The 27,018-nt window shown below is 43.5% G+C and overlaps 1 protein-coding gene across 1 annotated transcript in view; it reads left to right on the plus strand.

Annotated features, from left to right (window-relative positions):
* LOC115473687 (sodium channel protein type 2 subunit alpha-like) overlaps positions 1 to 27,018 on the plus strand; it is a 381,519-nt gene that overhangs the window by 276,479 nt on the left and 78,022 nt on the right. The window contains exon 21 of the mRNA XM_030208710.1: positions 25,020 to 25,193. Within this exon, the coding sequence (XP_030064570.1) occupies positions 25,020 to 25,193 (174 nt within the window). The remainder of the gene's footprint in view (positions 1 to 25,019; positions 25,194 to 27,018) is intronic.

Below are 27,018 nucleotides of genomic sequence, written 5' to 3' on the forward strand. Positions count from 1 at the left end.
TTTATGTTGACGTCAGTACACTATTTTGTCAGCTTACGGATACGTTTTTCCCTTTTTTCATTTGACACTTTTTTCACTTCATAGTAACATGGATTATGCACTTTATAGTCATCCTCACTAGCTTATCCAACTGCATGCTGTTCCTCTTCAGTTTCATTTTGGCGCCAATTCCTTTTCCTCTTTCTGATTCCCTACTATGTACCATAGACACTGCATTGTATATCTGGGTCTATCTCAATACATTGAGGCATATGTCTCCGCAGTATACAAACATGACTCAAAGTCTGTCACATATTTTTAACTCGGTAGATAGTCACTATCATTTCTTCCTTTTTTTTCCTTATTTAAATCATTGTCAGCCTTACTTTTAGCGTTTTACTGTTTTATTTACAGACTCATTATTTTTTTATTCTTCAAATAACATTGGCATCAACCACAACTGTTTCACTGCATGTTAAGTTTGGCACATTTAGGTTTGTCTCAACATATCTTTAAATGCCTTAACCCTATTGTTTTTTCTATTCTTCAGAAGTCTAAAAGCTACACTCCTCTTGATTAAGCTATCAGCCAAACACAAGAGGTAAAAATCTCTTTTCACATACATTTACAGATAATCATGATACGTTATTTATTAGTCTTACTAGTAAAAAAGGCCCGTTTCTCAAACCAATGAAACGGGCGCTAGCAAGGTTATCATCTAATGGCGATTATGTTTTTAAAAGAACTGTTAGGAAGAATGTGCTGTGATGATAAAGAATAATTTGGGTGTATAATGAGTAATATGGTCCAGGGGTATGACATGTGGATTGTTTTCTTTTTTTTTAATCTTTGTGTTTTGTTTTGTTTTAATTTTTATTTATAGTATATTTCCAAAAAGCTAAAGAGTACACAGAAATTTAAAAACGTTCTATTAGAAATATGCTTGTTTACATTTGCAAGATTTCTTTATAAACAATATTTTGAGTGAAAACTTTGTTACATTGAGGGAAAAGCTTTCCTTGTTCAGGGCCATCTATGACTTTTACAATTGCATCAGAAGAGTTTCGAACTCTTGAAAATGCTACATACAGTTGCCCATGTGTAAACACTGGTTCTGGGAGGAAAATGCCAACTTTTTCAAATGTTTGTCCTTGTGACTTGTTAATTGTCATTGCAAAAGCCAATTTCACAGGAAATTGTTTCTGACGTAATGTAAATGGGAGGTCAGTGTTAGATGGTGTTAGTTCAATACGTGGGATAAAAACAGTACTCCCTGCAGTTGACCCAGTGAATACTTGACTAATAATGGGCTTAGTTTTCAAGTCTTTCACTAGTAAGCGAGTTTCGTTACATAAACCTTGCTTGGTATTTAAATTCCTGAGTAGGATAATTATGGCTCCAATTTTTAAATGCAGTTTATGGCAAGGCATGCCAGTTGGAGTTTGTTCATGAAGGAATTCTACAGGATATAACTGATGTTCCTCATCATTGGAGTCATGAATGGAGTCCGAACTTAAATAAGTAATTGTCTCAACTTCTAAAATATTTAGAACAGCCTCATTTATCTTGTCAACGTGTGCATTTTTGGGGCAAAGAATAGCCTTTTTAGCAAAGTTGTAAACAGTATCTGTGGTAATTTTTTCTCCAAAAATGGCACTATTTCGCCATCGCAAATGTGCTTCTGTGGGATTTCAATAATATCTTTGAAACCGTCTGGACATGGAAGATTTCCGTCTGCTAAAGTAATAAGCCAGTTGTTGTAATCTGGGTCTACAGAGCTGACATTGTTGTTTAATTTTAGTATTTCAATTTTTTCCATAGTTTATTTAACTTAATGCTGGCTTCAATAATGTGAGCTCGATCACTGTTTGGTACCACTGGTAGAGTTTGTCGAAAATCTCCACCAAGGAGAAGAACTTTCCCGCCAAATGGTTTCTGATTGTTCATGATGTCTTTGAGGATTCTATCTACAGCAGTAAGTGCCATATTGGGTGCCATAGTTGACTCATCCCAAATAAGGATTTTAGCATCTCAAATGATGGAAGCATCGTTTGATGTTAATCTGATACTTGATGTTGACGTTTCCAGTAGAGAAACAGGTAACTTAAACTGTGAATGATAAGTTCATCCTCCTGGAAGGAGATTTGCAGCAATTCCTGTAGAAGCAAAAGGTAGTGCAATTCCTCCATCTCCTCGGATGGAGCTTAGGATAGTATTATACGTATACGTTTTTCCACTTCCAGCAGGACTATCTAGGAAGAAGCACGTGTGGGTTATGTTTTTTGTATTGCAGGCAGAAAGTATAGTATGAAATGCTTCTCTTTGCTCATTATTTAGTTTTTCTACCATTTGTTCAGCTTTCTGCTTTTCATCTCCAACATTGAAGGCAAGTTTAGGATCTTCTATTCTGTGGATGACTGTTGGTAAACCAAAGTGTTCAAGTTTTTTGCCGTGTGTAGCCAGAATGGCTTGGATTTTGTGAAGGCACAATTGTTCACAAATTGAGCAATCACCTTTGCAACCATGGATATGTTGAAAATCTTGTGTCATATTAAGTTTGTATTTTTGGAAAATTTGGAAAGCATTTGATGGTACGGCAAAAACACAAATGTATGCAAAAAGGTGTCTGATTTGATGTGGCATGCTGCATGTGAGTGCATCGTCTAAGGTGCTCTCCCACAGAGCTTCATCGTCAATGAGCCCTATTTTCTTGGCTGCATCTTGAAATGTATTATAAAGAACACATGCAACTGTTTTTAAGTCTTCAAAGGACTTAGCCCCTGGTTTGTGTAGTAAAATTAGCCTTAAACAGGGTCCGCTGAAAAATGAACTGCATACATTCTCCCAATTGTTTTGTCATGTCCTGCTTTTCTACGTTTCCACTTTCGTTGTCTTTTGTCGAAAGTATACTACATAGGAATATCTACATAAAAAATGGTCTTTGGAGGATTGTCTTCTGCATTAAGTTTAAACCACGCTGTTAAAGTGGTGTCCCTGGTTCTGGCTCTTTGTACTGCGGCCTCAACTTCGTTAGGGTGAAAAACAATGCTTTGTTGATCTGGTAAGTGTATTTCCAGTCTCTGGATAGTATGTGATTGGTAATGCTTTTCAAAACCGTTTAATCGCCCTGCAGCTTCAGGAGCACTAACATATCTAGAGTCAGTAAACGTTTAAATTTCATCATGTTGTAAAATTTGGTGCTCTGTAATAATCACATTGGCACAATCGTGTCCTTTATAGACATATTTAAAGAGATACTTGACACTTTTACGATTTATCATTTTTATTAATTTTTCAAAACTTAATCAGATATCTACTGTTAAGTAAAATACAGCCAAAAGAGAAAATAAACATAGAAAGGTTAACATAATCTTTCAAACATTAACTTTGCTATAGCTTGTACTGGCTTCATTAGACCTCTAATTTAGGAAGGGGGGGGGGGGGGGGTTAGGAATTAGTGAAGATTTCAATTATTATACAAACATTGATAGAAAATATGGCATCGTTATTCTCATTATATATTCCAAATCTCTGTCGTTGTGTCGAGTCTAAGAAAGATTTAAGCTGTTCAGGCATATAAAATACGTATTTTGTTTGATTTAACCTTATTATACACTTGCAAGGATATGCTAAGAGGAAAGATCCTCCTATCTCCAGTGTCTTTGACTTCATAGAAAGAAAAATTTTCCTCCGTTGTTGTTACTTTTGTCACATCTGGGTAAAGCCAATTTTTTTCACCTCCAAAATTATGATTCGCTGATTTAAAATAAAGCCTCATGATTGAGTTCAGATCTTGTTGGAAAACAAAAGAAGCAATCACTCTTTCTGTAACGTTATCCAATGATTGTTCCAAAATTGCTGTAATATTGTCCACATCAATTTCATTACCCAGATTGTCAATTCTTTCTCCATCTGCTTTTTTAATTGTATTTGGTATAAAATATATTTTATTTAAAGGTGGTATAGCTTCTTGCGGATATTTCAAATTTTCTTTGAGGAATCTAGTAAATAAATCTAATGGGGATATCCCCAAAAGTTTAGGAAAATTAAGCAGACGGAGATTTAATCTTCTATTATGATTCTCTATTTGTTCAATCTTTCTTCGTATGTCCATATTATCTTTTTCCACTGTTGCTTTAAATTCACATGTTTGTACCATCTCATTTTGCAAACTCTCTATTTTCGAGGAGAAATCTTGTTTAACTGTTTCAATTGAATCTTTCAATTCTTGAATTTTAGAATGTAAAGCTTTTACCTCTCCTGAGGATTGTTGCAAGGTCTTTTCCATTTCTAGTAATTTCAGCCAAATCTTTCCAAGGCTAACCTCTGGTTCTTTCCTGCAAACATAGATGTTTGTGCTGAGCCAGGCAGGCCGCTGGGTTCACCTCTCGGCTCGCTATCTCTGCTGGGCACGGAGGAATTGTAGAGAGCGGCGGGGGGGGGGGGGGGGGATAAAGATGTTTCTGTTTTCAGCGAGGGAATCGCTTCACCGAGTCCTCTCGCTAAGGAATCCACCCCATTTACCATTTGAGAAAAAGCGGAGAAGAAGCGCTCCAGTCCCGGTCGTGCCGGCATGGACATCACGGTAGGTGGGGAAACTACTCGTAAAGTTCCCTTTCGTTTTGAATGAGGCATTTTAAGAGGAAAACAAATTTTTTTGGGGCAGGACTTGCTGGAGCTAACTTACAAAGCATCCGCTCTCGACGCCATCTTGACACGCCCCCGATTGACACTTTTAATAGATGCACATACTTCCACATTTATATGGGAATTGTACTTTATGTTTCAACAATTTTTTATTAATGACATCACAGAAAGCACAAATACATAATATTTTGCATCAACCGCCGTAGAAAGAAGATTAGCTTCAACAATGACAGAATTAAACATGTTGTCATCAATCTTTTTACTTTTTTCTCTCCCCCCTTCCTTCCCACTCTCAGATGTTCAACATTTACCTTGATGACATATTAACCGAAACAAACTTATTCCACCTTTTAAAGGTGCAAATATTCAAAACTTGACATAACTCCTCACACCCATGTGCCGCATTCCGTCAGCAAACTTTTAACATTATTATCCCCATTCCACCCCTATCTTCCCTCCTCCCTTCTCTCCGTATACCTCGTGCTTCCTCTCCGCCTACCTGAACTCAGTTTCTGATAGTCCAGGTAGGCCTATCTCCTCCCCCCCCTCCTTTGTGCCAACCACTGCCATGGTGAAGAACAATGTTCATCTTAAAGTCTTCTGCTCCTATTCACAGCAGGTTAAGAAGCAAGCTTCGCCCTCTTGGACTTAGCCCCTGTATGTAAGAACTCCATACCAAGAGAAAATGTTTTTTCCGCTTCGGGTTCCCTTTCGCCTCCCTAGCTTCCCATGTAGCTAGCTCGTGTACCTGGTTCCTTCATTGCCAGTATGCCGGCGGCTCTGGTGATATCCACTTCTGTAGGATACTTTTACGTGCCACTAAGCATACCTTGCGGCACCAAATCCGCGGTCCTGCTGCCTGCGCCCTAAAGGCTGATGGTGTATCTAGCACAAAATGATCCCAAATCCCACCTACCGGAGCTAGCGTTGTTTTGAACATAAACCGCTGCACCCGGCCCCAAAAGGCTCGCACACCCGGACATCCCCAAAAAGCATCATACAACGTATGGGGCGTGTGTTCACATTTGGTACACTTCGCCTCCCAGGTACTGTTTATATGCCCCCATTGCTGTCCTGACATGTATACTCGCATTATCACCCTATACCCACATTCGCGATACCTCTCATCTATAGAGAGAACCGGGATATGTTTCAGTGTTGCCCGTATATCCCACCCCTCCAGGGACCTCCCCAATTCTTGTTCCCATTTTTGTTTAATATAACCAAAATTCTTAGGGGGAACACTCTTCACCAGGGCTTTGTGTAAGGCGGACACCGTCATGCCCCCTATCTCCAAGTTGTGGAAAAAGGTGGTTATTTTTTGCCCTATTTTCATCTGTAAACTCGATTGATCAAGATGTTTAATGTAGTGTGCAACCTGGGCATATGCGAAACGATCTCCCCATGTATTCCCTATCTTACCTTGTAGTTCCTCGAATTTCATTAGGTCTCCTTTGCTTCCTAACAAATGTTTCACCCTTGTAATCCCTAACCTTTCCCAGTGCAAAAAGGCACTGTTACTCCTTCCAGCTTCAAAATTGGGATTACCCTTCAGGGCCAACAGTTCGGACACTATGGGCTGTCCCCCCCATGCTCTTAACTAGCATCCTCCATGCCATAAGCATCGTCTGTAACAACATGCAGTGTTTAAATTGATCTGGGATCTGGTCACTCTTTAGGTGCAACAATGTAAGTGTATCATAGGGGCCAAAGTAAGCGCGTTCCATCTCCAATGGTGTAAATGTACTTGTTTGGCCTACCCAGTCCCCCACATGCCTCAACAAACACGCCTGGTTATACAAGACTAAGTCTGGTAACCCCAGCCCTCCCTGATTCCACCCTCCCATCATTATTTTTACTTGAATTTTAGGCTTCTTATTTGTCCAACAAAACCTACTGAATGCTCGAAGAATCTGCGTCATATCTTTCTGCCGTAAGCGCACTGGGAGGGTCTGCATAAGATACAGGGAATTGTACCTTAAAAGTAAGCAAGGCTTATAAGGAACTACCCAACTGTTGTTAATGAATTTTCCATTTAAGAGTGTACCAATGCCGTTATCCCTTCTGCGGTATTTAGGATATCCGTCACAGTTCTCAATAGTTTCATTTTGGAATGGTTTTGAAAAATGTTTAGAGCACTTCCTATAAAGCATGCAGGGATAATTTAAGTTATGGTCACTGCATGGGCCATGTATCATATGTTTAGCAACTGTTGTATAGAGATGTGGAAAGTTGTTTATTTCAGGCATTTCAGCACATACGATTTTGTCAATTATTTCCTTTCTTTTCGGCTTGTGTGCCTCTTTCATGATAATTAATATATGAGCGTGAGGTAAACCATGCTTTTGAAATTCAATGACATGAATTTTTGCAAGAGGGACACCAAGTATATGTTTTGTGCATATATTAGTAACTCTTTTAGTTTTAAATGAAACACCCTTGCCAATAAGTCAGGTCGAAACTCTGGTGCCTGACCTTTAAGATTTTGAGTAATTTCTTCCCATCTTGGGTTGCAGGTCATAGTAATGAACAGATCTGGCTTGCCATATTTGCGAACTATTGCCATTGCATCCTGAAAAGTTTGATGCATATTTCTTGGGCTGCCAGCAAATGATGATGGTAAAATAAATGCCTGGCCAGGTGTAAATCCTCCATTTGCAGCTTCACTTGCAGGGTGGTCCATTAACTCAGAGTATTTTTCAACTCTTAACAGTTTTTGATTTTGACGAATATAATTAAGTCTGTTTGCCTCTGTTTTAATATATGCATCCACAAAATATTGTTGCGTTAGTTTTCCTGCACTAAGAAAAGGATTGAATTTGTCTCTTATTGCCAAATGGTACCCATAGTACTGCATTTGCATAACTCTTAGTCTTGGGTTGTTTGATTTGCGACGGAGGTGCATTGTACATTTTGGTTGTTTAGACAAAGGAATATGTATCCCCCAGCTCTGATCTCCATATAGAAAGAGTAGTGGATATACCATTGGTTCTAGATTGGGGTTCAACACACTGATTATCTCAGTTTTGTTTTTTTCATTTGGCTTGTTTCATCAGCGTATTATCAGATCTCTATGTAAGGGAGGTTCCCCATCTGTATTTTGAAAAATGAAAGCCACCTCATTGGCTCTGGGGGCATTGTATCGTCTTGAATCGGTTTTGCGATCTTGAACAATGGCCATTGAAACTGTTGGAGGTTCTATTCTTCTTCGTTGTGCTTCACATATGCATTCATTTTCTACTTCATACAGCATCCTGCATGCATCTGCAAATGGATTTTCCCGTGCCATAAAATTGCTTAATTATCTCATTAATGTATGGTTGATGTGTGCATTTGTTGAGATTCGTAGTCTCTGAACGGCTGATTCATCAGGATCAAGAATATATAATTGAGTAAATTGTCTTTGATTGTCATTTTGAGGATGTAGTGCCGCTGTTCTATGGTAAACAGTACCATTAATTCGAAAGGAATAAGGGCCATATCCAGGTGGTGGTGCAATGTTAGCTCCTATGGAGGCAAAAGCTAAGGAACTATTAATGGACCTAATGTTTTGTACAAAATTTTTGAATATTCATGTTCCCTGGAGAGAAGCTGTTGTATTAATTCATTGTACCTAATTCCTGGAAGTTGTACTTTGCCCTTACTACAACATTGTGTAAATAGGTTGTCAGAAGGTGTTTCATTGTGAAAATGTTTGGCATTGCAAAATATACAGACTACGTTCATTGGACCACAACTATAGTATTGAGTTTCTTTCTCATTGATACAGTCTCTTATTGCAATTCCTGTGGTTGGAGTTCTGCACTGTGCTGTCACTGTATCCGTTCTTCTTGCTTTATTTTGTGCTGTATCACAGGGTTTTTTCTTTTGTTTCAGATTTCCAATTGTTTTGCGTTTGAAATCTGTTATATTTTGTGTAGTCATTCTTCGTTGCTTGTCTGTCATTTTCTGCAAGTCTTTTCCACCCTAAATCTTTTCGTCTTTGTCTTGTTGTTTCTCTGTTTCTGTTATTTGTTTAATTTTTTCATGTTCTAAATATGTTCTCCTTTTTCTATCTGTTGCTCTTTCTTCTTCTGTCATTTTTTCAAATCTTTTGCGTTGTATAGCAGTGTGCCTTGTTCTGTGTGTTTGTCTCTGTTCGTCCGTCATTTCAGCAATTCTGTTTTTTTCTGAATCAACGTTTCTCTGTCGGTTACTTGCACTTTCCTCATCAGTCATCTTTTGTATCCTGGACCTTTTTCTTGCAGTGGCTTTTTGACTTTCATGTGCTTTTTCGTCTTCACTCAGAGCTGCACGCCTTTTTCGTTGTGCTTCAGCTCTTTTTCTTTTAACTTCAGCCTGCTCCTCAGCAGTTAGTGTTCTTTTTCTAGTCATGTGATGTTCACTACGTTGGAATGTCTCTCTGATTGTTGTTTGTGAGCTACAGTACATTGGACTGTGCCTCTGCTTCTCGGTGCCCTGCCTTCCCCTCCATGTGCTGTAATTCTTCCCTATGCTCTCATCCTCTCCGATGCAATCCATGTGCAGCGATTCTCCTATGTCGTTCCCTCCTCTCCGTCTCCAGCGATTGTGGCCTGCACATGGTGTGCACCGATTCTCCTAGGTTCTTCCCTCCCCTTGCCTCCCATGCCATCCATATCATGCAATTCGCCTGTGTACAAGTGTGTGTGTTTGTGATAGAGAGATTGAGTGTGAGAGAGAGAGTGTGTGTGTGTGAGACAGAAAGACTGAGAGACAGAGAGTGTGTGTGTGTGAGACAGAAAGACTGAGAGACAGAGAGTGTGTCTGTGAGACAGAGACAGAGAGTGTGTCTGTGAGACAGAGAGAGAGTGTGTCTGAGCAAGTGTGTCTGTGAGAGTGTGTGTGTGTGTGTGTGCAAGAGAGAGAATTTGTGCGAGAGAGAATGTGTGTGTGTGTGAGAGAGAGAATGTGTATGTGTGTGTGAGAGAGAGAATGTGTGTGTGTGAGAGAGAGAATGTGTGTGTGTGAGAGAGAGAATGTGTGTGTGTGAGAGAGAGAATGTGTGTGTGTGTGAGAGAGAGAATGTGTGTGTGAGAGAGAGAGAATGTGTGAGAGAGAATGCGTGTGTGTGTGAGAGAGAATGCGTGTGTGAGAGAGAGAGAATGTGTGAGAGAGAATGCGTGTGTGTGTGAGAGCGAGAGAGAATGTGTGTAAGAGAGAGAATGTGTGTGTGTGTGAGAGAGCGATTGTGTGTGAGAGAGACAATGTGTTTGCGAGAGAGAGAGTGTGTGTGTTATTGAGAAAAGAGTGTGTGTGAGAGACAGACTTTGTGTGTGTGTGTGTGAGAGAGAGACACAGACAGACTCTGTATGTGTGTCTGTGTGAGAGCGAGAGAGAGTGTGTGACAGTGACTGTACTGTCTGTCTGTTTTGTATCCTTTTCTTTTTTAGATATTATCCTGTTTTTTCTGTTTTATATATATACATTTATGTGCTGTGTTGTCCGCTGGGTACCTCGTGGTTCCGTGTCTGCTCAGCTTGCCTACAGCTTTACCTTCCCTCTCACTGTTCCACCCTCTGACGTCATAACGTTTTTTGCGAGTGCAGGACAGTGAGGGGGAATGTAGCGTTGTAGGCTGCTATCCTTCGCTTCTCAGTCTCGCGCCATTGCTTACTGCGTTCGTCTGCTTCCCGCCACTCTGCTGCCTAAATTGTACCTAGGGGTTCCATCGCTGTCTGCCTGTCTGTTTTCGTAACATCCCCTAACGTCAGTTCAGCTTGCCTCCAGCGTTCCCTTCCCTCTCACTGTTCCGCCCTCTGACGTCATTACGTTTTGACGCGAGGGCGGGGCAGTGAGGGGGAAACAGAACACTGGAGGCTGGCTGACGTCATTTCATGTTATGAACCCAGGCAACCAGACAGCGATGGAACGTTGAAGGTGCAGATTATTATATAGGATATGTGTATACACTATTGAAAGCATTTTTCACTCGTTTTTTGTTTGCACACTTGATTGTCCGATTTTAAACCTATTTGTTTATCACTTTATTACTTCTGACCTATGTAACATTTAATACATAATGTACAAGCCGTGACTTAATTTTTTACTCTGGAATTCATCTTTTTATTCCTGTACATATATACGAATGTGATTATTGCACAAGTTGATTTTACATGTTTTTTATATATGTCACTTTTGTTTAATTGAATTACTTTTTATATAATTAGTTGTTCATTTTGTTTTTTATGTAGATTTAATAGACCCCTGATGCAGGCCTTGGAGCTGAAACACGGCCGTGACGGGTCGTTTTTCTAGCTGTTTTATTAAAGACTTCCTGACATCCTCCTTCAGCTGTCCTCACTTTTTTGTAAATTTACGTACATCAAGTATATATGTTTTTTTTACTGATAAGTACATACATTGCAACTCTGTTCATGCTCTACTTAAAATTCCTTCACCAAACATGCCTGTATCAGATTACATAGAAATAGCTGCAAGCATTCTGAGTGCCTAATTTATATATGCATAAAAGTTGTTTTCTGCAGGGGAAACTGGGTTTATCCATGGGAACAAAATCCATAAAATTATCCCCTTTACGCTCATCTTCAATGTTATGTCACTTAAATAGATGCTATCCCTTTGCCTTTAACAAGAAATCATCACTCCTTCCCCTCAAGCCCCAGTCTCAGACACAAGAACCCCCAGAGTTATGATCCATTCCCATTTGCCTCCTAGTATAGTAAAGATCCTCCCACAGCCCCATCCCCACACCACGAGGCTACCTGTAGAGGTTGCAACAGCCATTTTGTGAAGGCAGACTGCTAGGGACAGAAGCAAGTGGGCTTTGCTCCTGCCTCTTCACCCCACTGGACCACCAGGGAGGTTGTTTAGGCCCGGTGGGTACCCATCCTGACTAGTAGTGGGGGATGGGGATAGGGAATATGGACCATGTCGGGGTAGGGGTTGGGATGGGGGCCTATGAACCTTGTTGAGGAGCTGGGAGAGGGATCAGAGGAAAATTCACTGGTGTTGGGGGGGGTATTTTTTGGGGTCGTGGCCAAAATTCAGTGCTAGGGCCTGCATAGCTCCCTGGGTGAATTTTAGGACACCTTTTTAGCTGTCCTGATTATGACCACTTAGGTATGTGGGTCCCAGCACTGAGTGTTGCTGGCACCTGCGTAACTGCCAGCTCTTTCCCAAAACTTCTCATTGTATCATCCTGACCTGCCCACTTTTAACATGGACAATCAGAGCTGATATTGAGCAACACTGCCCGGTTTAGTGCTGCTGACTTTTAGGGATTAGGTGGCCACAGGTGATTTAAGCGGTCCAAAACAAAAATCATTCATCACAAATTAAAGCTATAGAATATCAGATCACCCACCCTATGCAATCCTAACCTAACACACCATCCTCTGCTATTTCCTTGACAAGGAACTATAACATTCTTTAAAAATCTCTGTTTTCAGTTGCTTTCTGAATGAGATATAATCAGTCACCAACTTCAACTCTGCCAGAAGTTTATTCCACAAATGTGTCACAGCACCTAAAAAAACATTGGATCTGTCTTTTCATTGATTTAAAGTCCTTCCCTGATAGACGTTCAAGGTTAGAGTCACTTTGAACGAAGCGCCCACTTATAAAAATAAACCTTCAGATGTTTTTTTTCAGATAGGCCTGCCCAATGTGATGCAGAGCCTTAAGCACCATAAAAAAACACTTGGAAGATAGTTCTAAATTCAACTGGTAAGCAATGTAATGTCTATAATAAAGGAGTTACATCATCCCACAATTTTTTTTATAAGTAATCATACGTGCTACTAACTTCAGTAAGCATAAATGGATAGCATTGCAATAGTCAAGGTGGCTTAAAACTAGCCTGAACAACCAAATCTTAACTACTGCACCATTTTTAACTTAGCTCTTGCCTTCCTCACTACTTGATTAATTTGGGTATTCCGTGTGAGAAAGGAGGTCAAATATTACCCAGGTTTTCACCTCCAGACTGATCAGTGGCATACCAAGGGGGGGGCGGTGGGGGCGGTCCGCCCCGGGTGCCAGTGGGTGGGGGGTGCTCCGCTCCCGCCGCCTCCCGTGGCCGTTCCCGCGGCGCCGCACATTAAAAAAACGGCGAAGCAGCGTCGCAGGCAGCGCCTCGCGCCCTGCTTGTAAAAAAAAAAATCAAATCTCCTTCCTTCTCCTCCTCGTCTTGACGTCGACTCGGGCCTTCCAATCAATTTGATTGGAAGGCCCGAGTCGACGTCAAGACGAGGAGAAGGAAGGTAATTTGATTTTTTTTTTTACAAGCAGGGCACGAGGCGCTGCCTGCGACGCTGCTTCGCCGGTTTTAACGGGACTGAGGTGGGGAAGGAGAGGGGCGAAAGGGACTCGGGTGGGGGTGTTCAGAGGGGAGAAGGGGACTGGGGTGGGGGTCTCAGACAGGGGAGGGGAGAAGGGGACTGGGGTGGGGATCTCAGACAGGGGAGGGGAGAAGGGGACTGGGGTGGGGATCTCAGAGGGGAGAAGGGGACTGGGGTGGGGGTGTTCAGAGGGGAAAAGGGGAGGGGAGAAGGGGACTGGGGTGGGGGTCTCAGACGGGGGGGAGGGGGGAAGGGGACTGGGGTGGGGGTGTTCAGAGGGGAGAAGGGGACTGGGGTGGGGATCTCAGACAGGGGAGGGGGAAGGGAGAAGGGGACTGGGGTGGGGATCTCAGAGGGGAGAAGGGGACTGGGGTGTGGGTGTTCAGAGGGGAAAAGGGGAGGGGAGAAGGGGACTGGGGTGGGGATCTCAGAGGGGAGAAGGGAAGGGGAGGGGAGAAGGGGACTGGGGTGGGGATCTCAGAGGGGAGAAGGGGACTGGGGTGGGGGTGTTCAGAGGGGAAAAGGGGAGGGGAGAAGGGGACTGGGGTGGGGGTGTTCAGAGGAGAGAAGGGGACTGGGGTGGGGGTCTCAGACGGGAGGGGAGAAGGGGACTGTGGTGGGGGTCTCAGACAGGAGAAGGGGAGGGGAGAAGGGGACTGGGGTGGGGGTGTTCAGAGGGGAAAGGGGAGGGGAGAAGGGGACTGGGGTGGGGATCTCAGAGGGGAGAAGGGAAGGGGAGGGGAGAAGGGGACTGGGGTGGGGGTGTTCAGAGGAGAGAAGGGGACTGGGGTGGGGGTCTCAGACACAAAACTTACCACACCATAACAGCCCTAACCCACCTATCAGATGACAGTGCTATATATAGCACACTGGGCTCTGGAGCACCAATATACGTACTATTGGGAAACTAGAACAAGCTGCACTGTTACACATTCCTACACAGATACTACATGCTAGCAGAATCCTTCACCTCAGTCACACATGCAGAACATGGACAGACACTCCTCTATATAACATAAGAGTAGCCATACTGGGTCAGACCAATGGTCCGTCTAGCCCAGTATCCTGTTTCCAATGTGGCCAACCCAGGTCACAAGCACCTGGCAGAAACCCAAATTGTGACAACATTCCTTGCTACCAATTTAATGCAGAATAGGGAGCCAAAAAAAAATTGAAATAGAGACCCCTCCCTGCCCAAGGAAGCCAGACTCTAAACAGTGCAATACTCTCGTCGGCTCCTGCACCAGTTGCTCCATAAAGCTGTCCTTGATTTCATCAAGGAGTTGTATCTCTGTAGCGTGTCCCGATGTTACATTTACCCAGTCTATATTTGGATAATTGAAGTCACCCATTATTATCACATTGCCCATTTTGTTCGCGTCTCTGATTTCTTTTATCATTTCTGTGTCTACCTGCTCATCCTGGCGAGGTGGACGGTAGTACACTCCTATCACCATTTTTTTCCCTTTTATACATGGAATTTCAACCCACAGTGATTCAAAGGTGTGATTTGTGTCCTGCTGAATTTGTAATCTATCTGAGTCAAGGCTCTCTTTAATATACAATGCTACCCCTCCACCAGTCCGGTCCACCCTATCATTACGATATACTTTGTACCCCGGTATGACAGTGTCCCACTGGTTATCCTCCTTCCACCAGGTCTCAGTAATGCCTATTATATCCAATTTTTCATTTAGTGCAATATATTCCAACTCTCCCATCTTATTTCTTAGACTCCTAGCATTTGCATATAGACATTTCAGAGTATGTTTGTTGTTCTTATTTGCATGATGCTTAGTACCTGACACTATTGATTTGACATCTTTTGTCTGATCTTTAGTTGTATTTAAGGGCACCTGGCCTACCACGGTCTGTTGTGCAACCTCACTATCCAGAAACCCTATCTTCCCTGTTTGTGAGGTATCTTTGCAAGATACCTTTTCCCGAACCATGCGCTTTTGAGCAACTGTCGGCCTTCCCCCCATTTCTAGTTTAAAAGCTGCTCTATCTCCTTTTTAAATGCCGACGCCAGCAGCCTGGTCCCACCCTGGTTAAGGTGGAGCCCATCCTTTCGGAATAGGCTCCCCCTTCCCCAGAATGTTGCCCAGTTCCTAACAAATCTAAAACCCTCCTCCCTGCACCATCGTCTCATCCACACATTGAGACTCTGGAGCTCTGCCTGTCTCTTGGGCCCTGCACTTGGAACAGGTAGCATTTCAGAAAATGCTACCCTAGAGGATCTGGATTTGAGCTTTCTACCTAAGAGCCTAAATTTGGCTTCCAGAACCTCTCTCCCACATTTTCCTATGTCATTGGTACCCACATGTACCAAGACAGCGGACTGCATAAAAATATGGATTATATCCATTAGATCTAATAAGACTTGCCATATACACATTAAACAGTAAAGGAGACAGTGGAGAGTCTTGACAGTTTCTGTCCATTAATTGGACAACTGGTGATGCCTTTCTCTGTGCTCACTCAAAAAAAAAAAAAAAGAAAGGCAAAACAGTTTAAGGCTGTACCTCCCACACCCAAATTCTCTAATCTTAACATTTATCAGGAATAATTAATTGTATGAAAGGTGGCTATTCTAGTCCAATACAATCATTAAGCCTTGTGTTCCCATGGCCAAGTCACTTCCATGCATCATCCCAAAGACTACCATAAATGTCTCCATACTAAAGCCAGGGAAACTCCTGGTTGCCCTGAGTCCAATCTACTTAATTACTCCACAAAATCTTGCTGCTGTGCATCAACACAGTCTTAATAATCTTAGCCACCATAGGCAAATTAGAAATAGTCATATAATTATATCTTCTGGAGCCTGGGATGTATTTTCTTTTTAGGAAAGTGCAAACTATTGCTTGCTTCAGCACCCTAGCAACTTCCCTTGTTTCCAAGGACCAACAAATGATAAACTTTCAAGCACTCATTCTTTTCTAAGACGATGATGGCAACAACCAAGCTGGACAAAGATCTATTCTATTTCCTCTCTTTGCAAATCTACATTATTGTTGGACAAACCTTTCAGTGGGTAGATAATGCACCTTAGCATTTTTATCAAAGTATATCCTATGGGCCTAGAACAGTCTATGTAATGTTTCTAAAGTGTTAACCTGTTAATAGTTTCTTTTCCATGCAAAACACTGTAATGGAAAGGAGCTGGCTCATTTATGGCTATTTCTCACTCAGTGCATTATTGACTGAATAATGTAGTCCTGTGTCACTGCTTTTTTCACAGATGTTTTTTTTTTTTTTTGTTTAATCATTGTTCAGCCTGAAATAAAATCATTTGTATACGAAGAACTTTTCAGGGCCCTCACTAGTTCTGTGTGTCCTTGCGCCAAAGAGCATACCAAGGCAGAATAAAGAGAAGGTATATACCATTTGGTTACAGCATCCCCCTCTCTGGGATGATTGCTTTGTTACCACCTGTTCTTATATGTCAGAAACCCCAAGTAAGTGTTTGGTGGGGGGTAAACTGAGAGAGCATGGTGCAGGTTTCCTCCACAGAAACTTCCTTTTTTGTTTGTGTCTTTCAGGAGCAATTTAGGTTTGTGCATACTATTTCAGGAATGAACTTAACCTCACTACTAAGCCAGTTCTTATGTGAAGACTCGCTTGATCTATTTAGTTGTGTCCAGTGTGAAGTTAATTTGACAGGACTAAGGTTTTACCTACCCCTCTGCCAGCTATGAGTTTGAGGAGTTAAGCAGGAGCCATCAATCAGATAAGACCAAGGAGAGAGAAACCCCACTCAGAAGCTGTTCTACAGAGGTGGTGCTATGTTCAAGATATTCTTCCTTGGAAGAGTCTGTATGGAAATGGAAGGAGAGACTATGTGGTTTACTCAGAAGGGAATAGGTTTGCCCTAGAATCCAGGATGCCTGGTACCCCAGAAAATTATGGTGGTTGTTTAGAAGTTCTATTTCTGTTTTGGACGTCTGAAAACTAGCATTTAGATGCAGAGGCGTAGCCAGGTTTTGATTTCAGGGGGAGCAGACTTTTATAAAATAAGCGCCGGTTGGTGTCAGCTAGACAGCAGTGTCTGTGTTGTTACTCAGGGGCTGTGATGGGCAACGATTAATACAGGCTGTCTTTGTTACGATCTGCCTACAAGGCAGTGGCGTACCTAGGGTAGTTGACACCCGGGGCCGGTCATTTTTTAACACCCCCCCCCAAATCCAGTACTAGGCATGCCGAGAATACAAAACACTCAGGACCTATAGAGCAATTCTACCATACCATAAGCAGTCATTTCTACGAGTCACACAAGGAAAAGGAAAGCATCTTAAACACTACAGTGAGCACTAGAACATCAATTCACCTATTGTAAAACGAAACCAGACAGAATAGTACAGATCGTAGATCCTGCACAGTCAATGCCAACTGAAAGCCATGTCTTTTTCACAAACACAGATACACCCTAATCCACTATAGAATAAGTAATCATAAACTTTCTATTTAGACAAAAATTAAACTGAACCCCCAATGCCAGACTCTGCATACAATGCAACACCACAGAAACAGAAACTGTCCCCTAGTACTGTGCAAAATATAAAGACAGCAGATGTAAATTTGAAAAAAACTAACAAATACCAATCACCACTTTACAAATTAACAAATAGAAATAAAACAAATATAGAAAGTAAAATAATACCATTTTATTGGACTAATACATTTAGCTTTCAGAGGCCAAAACCTCCGTCCTCGGGTCAGTACAGTATAGTGCTGACCTGAGGAAGGGGGTTTTGTTCTCCGAAAGTTAGTCAAAATGTATTAAAATTAGTCCAATAAAAAGATTACCTTATTTACATGTTCTATTATAGACATTTAACACATCTACAATACTTTATCCTAAAGCAAAAAAAATAAAAAAAAATATTTTATTTACAGTTTGTTGTCTCTGGTTTCTGCTTTCCTCATCTTCTTTTCACCGTCTTCCTTCCATCCAGCATCTGTCTTCACTCTCTCTCTCTCTCTGCCATCCAGTGTCTGCCCTCTCTGCCGTCCCTTCCATCCACTGCCTGCCCTTTCTCTCTGCCCCTTCAATCCACCATTTGCCATCCCTCTCCCATCCATCCAGGGTCTGCCTTCCCTCTCGCTCCCCCTTTCATCTAGGATCTGTCCCCTCTCTCTCTCTCTGCCCCTTTTTTCAGCCCCCAGTTCCAGCCCCCTTCTCCCCTCCCCTTCTCCTGTCTGAGACCCCCACCACAGTCCCCTTCTCCCCTCCCCTGTCTGAGACCCCCACCCCAGTCAACTTCTCTCCTCTGAACACCCCCACCCCAGTCCCCTTCTCCCCTCCCCTTCCCTTCGCCCCTCTGAGATCCCCACCCCAGTCCCCTTCTGCCCTCTGAGATCCCCACCCCAGTCCCCTTCTCCCCTCCCCTTTTCCCCTCTGAACACCCCACCCCAGTCCCCTTCTCCCCTCCCCTTCTCCTGTCTGAGACCCCACCACAGTCCCCTTCTCCCCTCCCCTGTCTGAGACCCCCACCCCAGTCCCCTTCTCTCCTCTGAACACCCCCACCCCAGTCCCCTTCTCCCCTCCCCTTCCCTTCTCCCCTCTGAGATCCCTACCCCAGTCCCCTTCTCCCCTCTGAGATCCCCACCCCAGTCCCCTTCTCCCCTCCCCTTTTCCCCTCTGAACACCCCCACCCCAGTCCCTTTCTCCCCTCACCTCCTGTCTGAGACCCCACCACAGTCCCCTTCTCCCCTCCCCTGTCTGAGACCCCCACCCCAGTCCCCTTCTCTCCTCTGAACACCCCCACCCCAGTCCCTCTTCTCCCCTCCCCTTCCCTTCTCCCCTCTGAGATCCCCACCCCAGTCCCCTTCTCCCCTCCCCTTCTCCCCTCTGAGATCCCCACCCCAGTCCCCTTCTCTCCTCTGAACACCCCCACCCCAGTCCCCTTCTCCCCTCCCCTTCCCTTCTCCCCTCTGAGATCCCCACCCCAGTCCCCTCCCCTTTTCCCCTCTGAACACCCCACCCCAGTCCCCTTCTCCCCTCTGAGATCCCCACCCCAGTCCCCTTCTCCCTCCCCCTCCCCTGTCTGAGATCCCCACCCCAGTCCCCTTTTCCCCTCTGAACACCCCCACCCCAGTCCCCTTCCCCCTCCCCTTCCCCGTCTGAGACCCCCACCCCAGTCCCCTTCTCCCCTCCCTTTCCCTTCTCCCCTCTGAGATCCCCACCCCAGTCCCCTTCTCCCCTCCCCTTTTCCCCTCTGAACACCCCCACCCCAGTCCCCTTCTCCCCTCTGAGATCCCCACCCCAGTCCCCTTCTCCCCTCCCCCTCCCCTGTCTGAGATCCCCACCCCAGTCCCCTTCTCCCCTCTGAACACCCCCACCAGTCCCCTTCCCCCCTCCCCTTCCCCGTCTGAGACCCCCACCCCAGTCCCCTTCTCCCCACCCCAGTCCCCTTCTCCCCTCCCCTTTTCCCCTCTGAACACCCCCACCCCAGTCTCCCCCCATCTCCCCTTTCCTTCTCCCCTCCCCCAGTCCCCTTCTCCCCTCCCCTTTTCCCCTCTGAACACCTCCACCCCAGTCTCCCCCCATCTCCCCTTCCCTTCTCCCCTCCCCTCCCCTTCCCTTCTCCCCTCTGAGATCCCCACCCCAGTCCCCTTCTCCCCTCCCCTGTCTGAGACCCCCACCCGAGTCCCTTTCGCCCCTCTCCTTCCCCACCTCAGTCCCGTTAAAACCGGCGAAGCAGCGTCGCAGGCAGCGCCTCGTGCCCTGCTTGTAAAAAAAAAATCAAATTACCTTCCTTCTCCTCGTCTTGACGTCGACTCGGGCCTTCCAATCAAATTGATTGGGAGGCCCGAGTCGACATCAAGACGTCAAGACGAGGAGGAGAAGGAAGGAGATTTGATTTTTTTTTTTTTTTTTACAAGCAGGGCGCGAGGCGCTGCCTGCGACGCTGCTTCGCCGTTTTTTTTAATGTGCGGCGCCGCGGGAATGGCCACGGGAGGCAGCGGGAGCGGAGCACCCCCCACCCACTGGCACCCGGGGCGGACCGCCCCCCCCCCCCCCCCCCCCCCCCCCCCTTGGTACGCCACTGCTACAAGGAAACAGTAAGTTACATCAGGAGGCAGGACACAGAAGAGGTCCCTGGACTGGCCAGAGCAGGCAACCTGTCTTCTTAACTTCAAATAAAAATATTCAAATCGTGACCATCACCTCAGGAATAGCACATCCAGTCCTTCCACTGTTAGACTCCTTGTTTAAATCAATATGGACTTTTGTTTGTGTGATGACTCTACAGGATGTGAAGAACACTAGTCTTGAGCATTTTTATTTTGGGTGACAAGGGCCACCTTTGGTGGCCCTTGCCCCAGAGCCTACTTTCAAATAGCTTTGTGAAATAACACAACCCCCTGCAAAAAGACACCCAAATCCTATACTGAAAACCTACCACACCATAACAGCCCTAACCCACCTATGAAAAGACAGTGCTATAAATATTAAAGTAGGACCTAGAGAAGTGTTTCCATAGGTGGTCCTGGAGTACCCCCTTGCCATTCAGGTTTTCATGCTATCCACAATGATCTGCATGAAAAAGATTTGCATGTAATGGAGGCAGTATATGCAAATCAATGTCATGCATATTTATTGTGGATATCCTGAAAACCTGACTGACAAGGGGGTACTCCAGGACTGCCCTAGAACACAAAACTTACCACACCATAACAGCCCTAACCCACCTATCAGATGACAGTGCTATATATAGCACACTGGGCTCTGGAGCACCAATATACGTACTATTGGGAAACTAGAACAAGCTGCACTGTTACATATTCCTACACAGATACTACATGCTAGCAGAATCCTTCACTTCAGTCACACATGCAGAACATGGACAGACACTCATCTATATAACATAAGAGTAGCCATACTGGGTCAGACCAATGGTCCGTCTAGCCCAGTATCCTGTTTCCAATGTGGCCAACCCAGGTCACAAGCACCTGGCAGAAACCCAAATTGTGACAACATTCCTTGCTACCAATTTAATGCAGAATAGGGAGCCAAAAAAAAAATTGAAATAGAGACCCCTCCCTGCCCAAGGAAGCCAGACTCTAAACAGTGCAATACTGGTAAAAAAAAAAAAAAAAAAAAAGAGAGAGACAGACATGCATTTTCTCTTGTACTTTGCAAAATAAAAAAAGCAGGTACACCTCAGTCCTTACAAAGTATTAAATAAAAATAATTTTTTTCTACCTTTCTTGTCTGGAAATTTGGCTGGTTCCAGTCTTTTCTTCCATGTTCCATGAGTCATCCTTACAAATTCTTTTCCAGGTTGGCCTTTCCATTTCTTCGCTTGCCTCTTGTCTTCTTCCTTTCCTTCTCTACATCTGTCTCCAAGTACACCATCCTTTTTTCCTCTGCACCACTATTTGTCCTGTCCAGCATCTCCTTTCTGTGTCCCTTGTCCCTATCCTACCCCCAAGTTCAGCATCTGCCCTTTCTGTGTCCCCATCTCCCCCCCTTTTCAGCTCAAGCCTGTCTGGTCTCCTCATCCTCCCCCTTTCTAGCATCTGGTGTCCCCACCTCTCCCTTTTTCTAACATTGTCCTGTGTCCCCATTTTCCCAGCATTACCCCTGTTACCATCTTCCCCCTTTTTCAGCATTACCTCTTTGTCCCCATTTCACCCCTTTTTTCGCCATTGTCCCTATATCCCCCTTCCAGTGGTGCCTCTCTATGTCCCTATCTCCTCCTCCCCTTTCAGTAGTGTCCCTATTGCCTCCTCCCCTTTCCAGTAGTGCCCTCTTTGTGTCCCTATCTCCTTCCCCCCTTTCCAGTAGTGCCCCTCTGTGTCCCTATCCCCCTCCTTTTCAGTAGAGCCCCTATCTCTCCCCCTTTTTCATAGTGCCCTGTGTCCCCATTTCTTCTTTTTCTAGCATTGCCTCTTTGTGTTCCAGTGTCCCTACCCTCTCCCTGTCCAGTATTGACTGTGTCCTTCTCCCTCCTTGTCCAGCATTTACTATATCCTTCTCTCTCCCCATGTTAACCTTCTTCCCCGACTCTTTCCGCGCTCCCCATCCTCAGGGCCACATATCTCCCTGGCCTTCTCCCACGGCCCATCCTCTAGCAGCTCCAAGGAGGTTTTAATAGACAGGAGACCAAGTGACGTCAAAATGTTAAAACCAATTAGGCCAGTCTCAGTTTCCCCTTCCCCGCGCAGCTGTCATCGCCGCATTCTCAAAAAAAAGCAAGCAAACCTATGAGTTGCTTCATCCACGTTGTCACTCTTTATTATTGGTAGCATTTGTATTTAATCTCACTTATATTTTCAAACATGTCTATTTGTGCAGTATACAGATGTACACAGAAGTACAACAGAATAACTTTTCATAGGAAGAGTAGTAATTTGTTATAAATCGTAATCAGTGTGTCATTTGGAGGGACTTTGCTTGGGAATAATGTGTGATATAAATGTTAAAAAAAAATCCTTTATCCTTCACGACACTGCCTATCCTGTTGGATAGTGATGGCACAAGGAAAGCAAGTTTGGTCCAGTGAAGACTAACTCAAAATAACTTGTTCCTTAGCTGGGCCCTAGTATTAGCATATTAAAAATGCAACCATACATGCCTCTATGGCTATGTTCCACTAATGTTAAACAATTAACTGGATTTCTTGAAAGGATTATATAAACATAGGATGCATGACTAGGGACACAAACAGATACTTATTTATCCAATATCACAATTCCTCATGTACTGCCACAAAACAACTTTTTTAGGGTGGATAGTGTTTTTTTTATTATCGACCAGATAGAGATTTCAGTTTTGGCACAGTATAAGTCATCATAAGAACAAAATATAAGAAAACAAATGGACTGCATTAGGGGCTTATTGCCCATTTATGTTTAAACAAAAGACATCTGCATGAAACAAAATATTTAATTTTATTTTGACTTATAAAATCACATGCCCCTGAAACATGTTCAAAAAACAGAATAATCCATTTGTGTATCTAAAAGGTAAACTTCTACAACACAGATGAAGATGTGATTTCATGTGCCCCAATGAAAGGAGAGTTTAATTCTACTTCCATTTAATTTCAGTATATTCTATCATCTGAAACAGCTTTAGCATTTTTACAGATGGACCAACAATAAAGAATGACGTGTATGCAGCAGATTGTAAGTTTGCTTGCTTTGAATGTCAACAACTGCGGGGGGGGGGGGGGGGGGGGAGTGGAAACAGATTACCAAAATTGGCTTCACCCTCTTCTGCCCAGCTCTCCCGGCTCGTCTGCGTGGTCACTTTTTACATCCCTGAAGCCTTCTCCATCTCCCTCCTGTGCAGCACCGGCGATTCGTTTCACAGTCAGCCTTCTGCCAGCGTCGGGGCCTCTCTCTCCTCAGGCGTGTCCCGCCTACTGTAGTGCAACTTCCTATTTTCCGCAGAGGTGGGGCACGCCTGAGGAGAGAGAGGCCCCGATGCTGGCAGAAGGCTGACTGTGAAACGAATCGCCGCTGCTGCGCAGGAGGAAGACGGAGAAGGCTTCAGGGAAGTAAAAAGTGACTACGCGGATGGGATGGGAGAGATGGGTAGAAGAGGACTTGGGAGGGAGGGAGCAGAAAGAAATATTTATTGCATTTTTTCAAAACAGCTGTTTAGGGGAGCAGCCGCTCCCCCCTGCGCCCCACCTAGCTACGCTTCTGTTTAGATGTCCATAATGCATGGATGTCCTAATCCTGATTTTATAAAGCCAAAATATGGACATCTAAAACTGCATTACATCCAAATGGCAAGGGGATATGATCTTGACGTGCTCTGAGTGGGACTAGGGAGGGGCCAAAAGATGGACATCCAACTCCAGTTGCAGAAGGGGGAGGGACATCTGTGTCCAAAAAGATCGACGTCCATATTTAGACCTGGTACTTGTCATGTTCAGGTTTCAGAAAGGTGCTCTGATTAAGCAGTTCTCTATTGGAAGGAGTTAGGGAAGTCACAGTAGGTATTTTCCTGTGCTCGATATTTAACAAATAAAATTTTTAATATTACAAAGAACCTGTAACATTTGGTTCTCTTCTCTGATTCCTAGCTGGTTGCTCTAACCATTAGGCTACTCTTCCTCATGGATAACTGTGTGATCATTTTGTAATATGGACTTCCCTATGTTGCCACACAGACATCTGTACCCCTTGTTTTGCTCTGTTTGTAGTTTGGACATTTCAGTTTGCAAAATGGATGTTGAACATATTAATTATCAAAAATGTTTTCCATGTGGATGTGGATTTGTTTTGAATATTAACCATAAGAACCAGGGTTAGTGAATCAGCTTAACATTTTTTTAGCAAGTCCATAGTCCCAAGTTTCTAGGTTGAGATTTTCTGCATATGTCCCTTTGTTCTGCAAGCCTTGTGCCATTTTAGCAGCCCTTTTCTGAACTGCTTTTGGATAGTGCAGTTGCATAATCATATAGGCGATGAAAACGAAAAAGTAAGGACAAATGATTGACTACATTTCTGTGCATTGCCTTTGAGGCACTCCATAATTGATTGCTCAATTCTTGAGTTCGAAGGAAGTCCCATTACCACATTTTCCTTTGGTTTTTAATCGAGTGACAACCAAAGAAGATTTGTTTTGACCCCTGATGCAGGCTTTGATGCCGAAACACAGCCGTGTCGGGTCGTTATATGATTATTAATAAAGTTTATTGTATTTCCTCATCACTTGTCCTCACTTTTTTATTTTCATCATCTTTGATTTGCATGAGGATTTTCCTCCCCGCTTTTTGTTGCTTGCATAATCATATAGGCCAACTCCAGTTTAGTTATACATCGTATTTGCATTAGGAATGCCACCATTAAATATGAATATGGTCACAACCATTGTTTGAATTTACTGGCCTGCTGTCATTGGACCAGCTGCTCATAATCAGAATGTTGTTCTACACCATGTTGTTCTACACCTGTTTTAAGTGCATGTTTAAAAGCCTTACAATTTGTGTTCCATTTATTTAGCTATATCTGTGCAGAACTCTAACTACAATGTTTTATAAAATAGCTACTTTGTACCTCATGCTTGTTTTCTTCTTTTTTACATTTATATATATATATATACAGGCCTTTGAAGACATTTATATTGAACAGAGAAGGATTGCTAAAATCATCCTGGAATATGCTGATAAGGTCTTCACTTATGTTTTCATTTTGGAAATGCTTCTGAAATGGGCAGCATATGGATTTGCAAAATATTTCACTAATGCTTGGTGTTGGCTAGATTTCCTTATTGTTGATGTAAGTGTACTTATATATATATATTTTTTTTTTATAAATTTTACATTGTTTTGATTTTTCTCTACATTCTGTATCTGTCAATAATACGAATATATGCCTGACTGAGGGCCCCTTTTACAAAGCGGTGGTAAGCCCAACGGGGGCTTACTGCTTGCTAAAAAGGAAGCACCGCCGGGCTACCGCAGCAGCCTGGCAGTAGTTACCACCCCCAGTGCGCTGTCATATCAGGTGCTACAAAAATATATTTACTTTTGTAGCACCAGTGTGTACCCGGTGGTAATAGAGCAATGCCTGGTTACCGCCAGATTAGCACGGGAGCACTTACCACCACCTCAGTGGGTGGGCAGTAAGGGCTCCCCCCTGAAATGGCCATGCAGCAAGTGCTTCATTTGCCGCATGGCCTTTTCCTGGAAAAAAAAAAAAAGAAAGACCTACCTTTTACCTGCTTAAAAGGGGGCCTCGGCATGCAAAAACATGTGCTGACACCAGTGCAGCTTTTACTTTGAAGTCAATATTCAGACTTTGTAGCTATGTATTAGAACATCTGCCATATCAATATATCAAAGTGCTAATATTATAAGCCTATGCTTATTGTCAGTCATTAACCTATCTTTGCATCAAGGATTTTTATATACCAATCTAAAGAAACCTATGTTGAAGGAGAAATTTAATGACCCCCTTCCTTTCTTAGGGGCTCTTTTACTACAGCTTAGCACATACCACATGCTTCATGTTCTATTTTAGACATGTGGGCCACATGACATTTAGTGCATGCTAAATAGTAGTAGTAGTAGTAGCATGCACTAAACTTGAGTAAAAAGGCCCCTTAGTATTGGCCAATTTCTTGAGAAAATTAGTTGAGGCTAAAATTTTTTGTTGTTGCATTTCAAAAATAATATTCACAAGCATTGTACTTGGTGAAGAAAAGAACATTTAACAAAAACATTTTCCAAAAGAGGTAAGTAGAAAAAGAAGAGAACAAAAGAGTACCTCAGAGTCTTCTATAAAGGGAGAGAACCAAAGAAATACATCCCCAAAGCTAATGGATAGACAAAGTAATAGTAAGCACAAGAATACTCAGAGCGGGATTATATATCAAATTATACAAGCCCTAATACCCCTCAGGTTACTTCACTGTGAACAGACCTGGGATGTTCCAATCTCTCTGCATCAGACAAAAACTTTACCTAAGAACCGGATGGGGGCAGCCATTACTAAATCCACTGTATCCAATTGGCTGGGCTGACTACAAAACATAAGAACATAGCATAAGAATAGCCATACTGGGTCAGACCGATGGTTCCCATCTAGCCTAGTATCTTGCTTCCAACAGTGGCCAATCCAGAGTCATATCACAGCTCAGAATGTTAAAGCCATGGCTGTGTGGGTAGCCACTTGAGGTCAGCCTCCATTGAGGAGATTTTGCAAGGCTGCGACATGGTCTTCAATCCACATATTCAAATCTCAGTATTGCCTTGAGCAGCACACCCGATGCGATAGCCAGTTTGACCAGGCCAGCCTTCAAAAATTTGTTTTGTGTCTGGAGTCCAACTCCACCTCCTAGGCCCATTCTTTTCTATTCCAGGCTGCACCTTCACCATAGGTCTGTTTTGTTTTAATGTTGTTCATGGTTTGTGGAGCCTGGTAGGTACGGATTCCCCATGTGTGAGAAACTAAGTCCTCAGAGAAAGCAGTTACTCGCCTGTAGCAGATGTTCTTCAAGGACAGCAGGACTAGTATTCTTGCATAACCTCCCACCTCCCCTAGGAGTTGCATTCTCGTCCATATGCTATTGGATCAGACTGGCAGTCTCACATGACTCCAG

Source organism: Microcaecilia unicolor, chromosome 7 (genome assembly GCF_901765095.1).
Source record: "Microcaecilia unicolor chromosome 7, aMicUni1.1, whole genome shotgun sequence".
Classification (NCBI taxonomy): Eukaryota; Metazoa; Chordata; class Amphibia; order Gymnophiona; family Siphonopidae; genus Microcaecilia; species Microcaecilia unicolor.